Below are 7,148 nucleotides of genomic sequence, written 5' to 3' on the forward strand. Positions count from 1 at the left end.
TGAACAGGCAATTACTGCTTTATGAACCAACCTTCAGAATTTGGCAGATGTGAAATATAGATCAGTTTTTTTCTGTTTGTAGGTTTTTGTTAATTGGTTTTGCATCACAGCTTTATGTTTGTCAGTCATTGGTTTCTCAATAATGGTTGAACTTTTATGTAAAGCAGTATGTTTGGTCTTTCGGTTTTTGTGGTATGTGGTCTTATTTCAGCCTTTACTACAAAGTCAATGGGGTGTCAGCTTTTTTCAAACAGAAACTACTTAAACATCATTATTGTAAATCACAAGACAGAGTGGGGTATGTTTAGATAAGACTGCGTTTGTATGGGGGAAAATAAATGTGAAAAATAATACTTGTAATGTACAATTTATCCTGCATCATCATATACTATATCACTGGGAATCACTACACAGACACCATTGTTTTTGTTAACAATGATGGAATGCCAACGATGGTTTGATGTTTGAAACTTCTGACGTTGAATGTTGTTTCCTTTTTTTAACAAATATAATAAATGAAATAAATTGTCTGAACACATTAAATAAATGTTTTGGTGATTTTTTTATTTATTAGTGCGTATTAATCTCTTTACAGCCAGTGGTTTCTCTCAGTTGTCAGTTCTAGCTCAATAAACTGCTGAGTGTGTGCATATGTTCCAAATGGCACCCTATTCCCTTTGTGGTGCACTACTTTTGAAAAGTAGTTCACTATATAGGGAATAGGGTGCCGTTTGAGACAAAATACCTGTGGTCTGTGGTTCTCATAGGTGTCATAAACAATCATCTATATTTTGATTCCCCTCAGGGCAGTGAGAAGAGAAGCAGTAAAACAAACATGAAGGGACCTGCAGGGTGTCTTCACACACCACAAAACTCTCCAACCACGGGCCAACAGATACACTTCTCAACAGCACACGCACCCGTTACCACAGACTGTCCTGTTTTATATGGGAATACTCTGATAAAAAGGTCAAAAGTATGCAGAAGAGTTTAACACCTATACACTCAACTTTTTTATCTGTGTGTCGGCCTCTGAACATTGCAACCTACTGAATATAGGCCTTCCCTCGTGGTTTATCACTAACCAACATGAGCTATAAATGCTTTGGCTCCATCTGCAGGCAAAATGTAAGAAGATAGTGTACCGTATGACAGTAGCTTGACACATTACAGTACACTAAGCCTCTTATCATTAGCCAAGAGAGGAGAGGAAGTATTGGAACAGGAACATGTTAGAAAATAACTTTGAAAAGTCAGGATTTATCTAGGGCCTTGTTTTCTTATTAATTCTTGTGGAGTCAATCTGTTGTCTTCAGGAAAGCATTTTTTACTTCAAGAGCTGAACTTGTACTTCTGTGTATGCTAGAGTATCCTCCAGAACCTGGATGTAGGTCTGAGTCATATTTGAGATTGGTATGAGGTGCTATGAATCTCTGTTTGGCAGTGATGTGTTTAGTGATAGACAGCAAATACTTCTGATAACATTCTCCAATGTAATGTCATTTTACCTAATGACAGGTAAATCTGGGTCTGGGCATTGAGAGAACGTGGTTTGTAATTCTATCTCCAGGTTAATTAAGGTGACATTTATATCCACTGCTGGATTGGACCCATCCATTGTTGTTCCAGGTTAGACTAATCTGTAATCTTAGAAGACTGGCACCTACAGTGAGGGAAAAAAGTATTTGATCCCCTGCTGATTTTGTACGTTTGCCCAATGACAAAGAAATGATCCATCTATAATTTTAATGGTAGGTTTATTTGAACAGTGAGAGACAGAATAACAATAACAAAATCCAGAAAACTCATGTCAAAAATTGTATAAATTGATTTGCATTTTAATGAGGGAAATAAGTATTTGACCCCTTCTCAATCAGAAAGATTTCTGGCTCCCAGGTGTCTTTTATACAGGTAATGAGCTGAGATTCGGAGCATGCTCTTAAAGGGAGTGCTTCTAATCCCAGCTTGTTACCTGTATAAAAGACACCTGTCCACAGAAGCAATCAATCAATCAGATTCCAAACTTTCCACCATGGCCAAGACCAAAGAGCTCTCCAAGGATGTCAGGGACAAGATTGTAGACATACACAAGGCTGGAATGGGCTACAAGACCATCGCCAAGCAGCTTGGTGAGAAGGTGACAACAGTTGGTGCGGTTATTCGCAATTGGAATAAACACAAAAGAACTGACAATCTCCCTCTGCCTGGGGCTCCATGCAAGATCTCACCTAGTGGAGTTGCAATGATCATGAGAACGGTGAGGAATCAGCCCAGAACTGCACGGGACGATCTTGTCAATGATCTCAAGGCAGCTGGGACCATAGTCACCAAGAAAAGAATTGGTAACACTACGCCGTGAAGGACTGAAATCCTGCAGCGCCCACAAGGTCCCCCTGCTCAAGAAAGCACATACACATGCCCGTCTGAAGTTTGCCAATGAACATCTGAATTATTCAGAGGACAACTGGGTGACAGTGTTGTGGTCAGATGAGACCAAAATGGATCTCTTTGGCATCAACTCGCCGTGTTTAGAGGAGGAGGAATGCTGCCTATGACCCCAAGAATACCATCCCCACCATCACATGGAGGTGGAAACATTATGCTTTGGGGGTGTTTTTCTGCTAAGGGGACAGGACAACTTCACAGCATCAAAGGGACGATGGACAGGGTCATGTACCGTCAAATCTTGGGTGAAAACCTCCTTCCCTCAGCCAGGGCATTGAAAATGGGTCGTGGATGGGTATTCCAGCATGACAATGACCCAAAACACACGGCCAAGGCAACAAAGGGGTGGCTCAAGAAGAAGCACATTAAGGTCCTGGAGTGGCCTAGCCAGTCTCCAGACCTTAATCCAATAGAAAACCTGTGGAGGGAGCTGGAGGTTCGAGTTGCCAAACGTCAGCCTCAACCTTAATGACTTGGACAAGATCTGCAAAGAGGAGTGGGACAAAATCCCTTCTGAGATGTGTGCAAACCTGGTGGCCAACAACAAGAAACGTCTGACCTCTGTGATTGGCAAAACCCTTCTTGGCACCAAGTACCAAGTCATGTTTTGCAGGTGGGTAAAATACTTATTTCCCTCATTAAAATGCAAATCAATTTATAACATTTTTGACATGCGTTTTTTTCTGGATTTTTTGTGTTATTCTGTCTCTCACTGTTCAAATAAACCTACCATTAAAATTATAGACTGATAATTTCTTTGTCAGCGGGCAAACGTACAAAATCAGCAGGGGATCAAATACTTTTTCCCCTCACTGTACGTTATCCTCTTCCCAATCACATTTTTTATAAGATGGCCACAAAGCATGATTTGTGTGTGAAAGTTACTGATTCTCTCATTATTGACTTAGTCAATAGATGCAGGCATCGGCCTCTCTCGTCAGGCACCCGGGGGGGGTTCAGTGTATAAAGGTACCAGATAGGGGTGTGTTGCCCAATTCTATGCCAGTCAGTCTAAGTTTATAGGTTTGACTGTGTTAGAGCCGCCAACCAGTTATCGCTCCAAATGGACAGTTCACTGCTCTGTGTGCTGCTAGCCACTGCTGTCCTACTCTGTAGCGCCGCCCCAGTGGTGAGTATGTTTGGGCGTCTGCCGGTCTTTGTCAGGGGTCACTGCACCATTCAGTGTGGGCTTGTTAGGGCATGTTGTCAGAATGTTGTCAGGGCATATAACTGATACACAATAACTGATAAGGTTTGTTAGCTGTGTAAACGTACAATATTAGATCATAAAGTCATACCTAGAATATGGAACATTTGCGCAGTTGTTTGTGTTTGAAGTTGAGATATTAGATGCCAGTGTTGGAATACTGAACTACATAGTTAAATTACTAGTTTAACTACATTTTGCAGTAGCAAAAAAAACATGACTTTCTTGCCATGTAGAGGTGTAGCCAACTACTGGAACTAGAACTACACTACTTTTTTGGGCAAAAATAAAAAGGTGAAGTAGACAATTTCTTTCTTTATCGCCATCAGACCTGCATAACTGTCACTTACCACAGTTTGTGTGTTAAATTAGCCAAATTACACGTTCTGTTAACATCTGAGTCCAGAGTGATCTGTTTTTGCAATTTGTAGTGTATGATATTTCAAATTTAGATAATTTACCACAAAATAGTTTAGATGATATGAACTACTTTGTCACTAACTTTAGTTAAGCTACCCTTAAGAAAAATATACTTAACTTCCTTCAGTGTGAAGTAATTGGTAGCTTGGTAAACTATATTTTCAGAGTAGCTTCTAACACTGTCAGATGCTATCAGCATCTTAGAGTGTGTGTGCGTGCATTACAGGCAGTAGTGTTTACCATCAGTGTGTGATGGAATGCAACGCGGTCAATGACCTCACATCACCACTTGTTCTCTCTGGTCCACATCCGCACTTTGACCTTCTTGTCCTCCAACTACACTGGAAATGACAAATTAGCTGGAAAAAGTAGTCATTCTTTCCTCCCCCATTTTACATGGGAGCACTGGACAAAGTTCCTAGGCTTACCTACCATTTTCTATCCTCAAAATCCAAAGCTCAGACATTACAAAATGGCAGTTTTGTAATGTCTAACTTTGTCAGATACTTTCATAATTAGAAAGTCAAGCCCATATTCCAAGCCTTCTGTTTCATGACTGGTTTTATCTCGTGATAGAACCAAATAAACAATATTAAGGCTGAGTGTCGTGATTACAACTGGTTAAATGTTTAACCATTTCTATAGCTATTATTTCAACTCTACCAGCCTTCTGACCAATAGTGATGACAGAATGCTTTACTATAGGTTACTGTCTGTCTACTATGTATTTCTGACCCTGTTGGCAGAGTTGTCCCTTATTTCGTAAGACTGCAGTATGATGCAAATACAATATTACTGCAGTAATTTTGCAGTGCCACTGCAGTCTTTATTTTATTTAACCAGGCAAGTCAGTTCAGAACAAATTCTTATTTACAATGACAGCCTAGGAACTGCCTTGTAAAAATATGTCATTCTGTCCCTGAACCTCGTCAGCTCAGGGATTAGATCTAGCAACCTTTCGGTTACTGACCCGACGCTCTAACCACTAGGCTACCTGCTACCCAGTAAACTGAAGTTATTCTGCAATTACTGCATCCAAAATCCCACCATCAACTGCAGTTAGTGCACTTTCAAAACTGCATTTCTTTTTTGTAAGGGGTGTTGTGTCTGGCTGGCGTAGGCACATGGGTGTGCTAATGCTGGGCACCAACTGATAGCCAAAAAGTAACACTGAACTTAACTGTCTGGCCAGCCATGGGTGTTCATATTTGTGTGGTCAGTCTTCCCAATGCCCAGGATGTTGTTTCTAGTGTTTGTCTTTGTAAACTAGGTCCTGTGTTATGTGTATTGTTAGTTATGATTGTGTTGTGGTAAGTCTTGAATGACCTTGATACTGTGTACAGTGTGTAACGGCTGGTTTGTGGTCCAGCCAGTTCATGGATTGTATTATTTATAACCATGATTGTGGTTTGGGGTCCAGGACAGGCATGGTGAGTCAGACACTCACTGCCCGTTGATGGTTAAGATTTTGGATGCGGTGAAGGGTGTACCAGCGGGCGCCGTGGCACTGAGTGTCTCCCGACGAGTCAATGGAATGACCTGGGCACAGGTCGCTAGTGGGTACGTATGAGGATGCACCACTGTTTGGGCAATGTTGTTAACTGACTTATTTAAACTAAAATAATATGCATTCAGAAAGATTTGTTAACCAATTTCATAATGAAATGTTATGCTTCTAAGCTATAAAAGAGTTTAACCTGTGACACCCTCTCTCTCTTAGAGTGACAGACTTGACAGGGGAAGTCCATAATCTGATCTCAGATCAGGACTTCCAGTCGGGGGTGTACCGAGTTGAGTTTGACACTAAAGCCTACTGGAAGTCTCAGGGAACCACACCTTTCCACGAGACTGCTGAAGTGAGTACAATCCCCAACCTTTAACCCTCTCACTGCTCTGAGACCTAGTATAAACTAAGGTTGTGTTGCATGATGTACTACAGTACACTCTTAGAAAAAAAAGTTTCCACGGCTGTCTCCAAAGGAAAGCACTTTTTGGTTCCATGTAGAACCTTGTGTACAACCGGAGTGTGTAGTAGGCCAGACAGTGGACATTTGTAACTCAGTAATGTGCCTAAAGACTAGATTACATCTAGAACTACACCAGTTGTTCCCCATAGATAAAATAATACTCACCATGGAAAGTAAGACAAACCATAAACATTTGGACCTAAAAATCTGAGACAAAATAATTAGCTGGTTAAAGGGAAAAGAAAATAACAGAATGTGACAATATCCCCCCTTCCATTATGAATTATGAAACGCCATGTGATTAAATTGCTTGCGATAGCACACTGGCTTTGACCTGTATCAATAGCTTTTTGTTTGCTACTCTACAATGTTTGTCCTCAATGGAAAGAATTTGTCCTAAGTGGAAAGAGTTCATAGACCTAGTTGGACAAAAGTAAAATCAGTCTTCCTGGATGTCAGTCTGTGGGAGAGAAATCATAGAAGTAAAACAGCAGTACAAACTGATGTGCCGTGTGTACAGGTGGTGTTCGAGGCCCACGCGGAGGGACATCGTCACTACACTCTGGCCCTGTTGCTGAGTCCCTTCTCCTACACTACCACGGCTGTCGTGATGAAAGCACACGAGTGACACACAAAATACACACCTGACCAAGCTTAACAAATAAAAGTGCAGGTAAACGACTGACTGGGCCTTCCTTTGTTGTACATACAATGCCACACACATTCACCAACATACTCATATTCCAGACATTCATCGTTGTCCAACTACACATTGCGTGACAACTGTCTGCACTGTTCTGCTGAAGGACAAGGGTCTCGTATGAGTACCAGCCACCTGTCGGAAGAATTTACATTCATGGATTAGTTCAGATCCCTTCTACAGGCTACTGTGTAGGTTAACTAAGGTCATGAATAGTGGTGAAGGTTACTCAAAGGCTAGCACATACCTAAAGCCTAGTTACTGTATAATGCAACTTGTTAAGTACAGTTGAAGTCTGAAGTTTACATACACTTAGGTTGGAGTCATTATAACTAATTTTTCAATGACTCCACAAATTTCTTGTTAAACTAGTTTTGGCAAGATGGTTAGGACATCTACTTCATGCATG

At 41.0% G+C, this 7,148-nt stretch overlaps 1 protein-coding gene across 1 annotated transcript; it reads left to right on the top strand.

Annotated features, from left to right (window-relative positions):
* The first annotated feature begins 3,429 nt into the window (after positions 1 to 3,429).
* ttr (transthyretin (prealbumin, amyloidosis type I)) lies at positions 3,430 to 6,721 on the top strand. The gene is made up of 4 exons (XM_024422206.2): positions 3,430 to 3,574; positions 5,493 to 5,632; positions 5,793 to 5,928; positions 6,560 to 6,721. Exons 1-4 carry the CDS (start codon positions 3,509 to 3,511, stop codon positions 6,665 to 6,667), a joined length of 450 nt encoding a protein of 149 aa, XP_024277974.1. The 5' UTR covers positions 3,430 to 3,508; the 3' UTR covers positions 6,668 to 6,721.
* Positions 6,722 to 7,148: the final 427 nt, after the last annotated feature.

Source organism: Oncorhynchus tshawytscha, linkage group LG05, assembly GCF_018296145.1.
Source record: "Oncorhynchus tshawytscha isolate Ot180627B linkage group LG05, Otsh_v2.0, whole genome shotgun sequence".
Lineage (NCBI taxonomy): Eukaryota > Metazoa > Chordata > Actinopteri > Salmoniformes > Salmonidae > Oncorhynchus > Oncorhynchus tshawytscha.

Excerpts from the sequence above, each read along its gene's own strand:
- ttr (XM_024422206.2), top strand. The coding sequence starts at position 3,509 with ATGGACAGTTCACTGCTCTGTGTGCTGCTAGCCACTGCTGTCCTACTC. Across the intron at positions 3,575-5,492 it reads TCTGTAGCGCCGCCCCAGTG|GACAGGCATGGTGAGTCAGA; the intron begins GTGAGTATGTTT and ends TTTGGGGTCCAG. Across the intron at positions 5,929-6,559 it reads CTTTCCACGAGACTGCTGAA|GTGGTGTTCGAGGCCCACGC; the intron begins GTGAGTACAATC and ends CCGTGTGTACAG.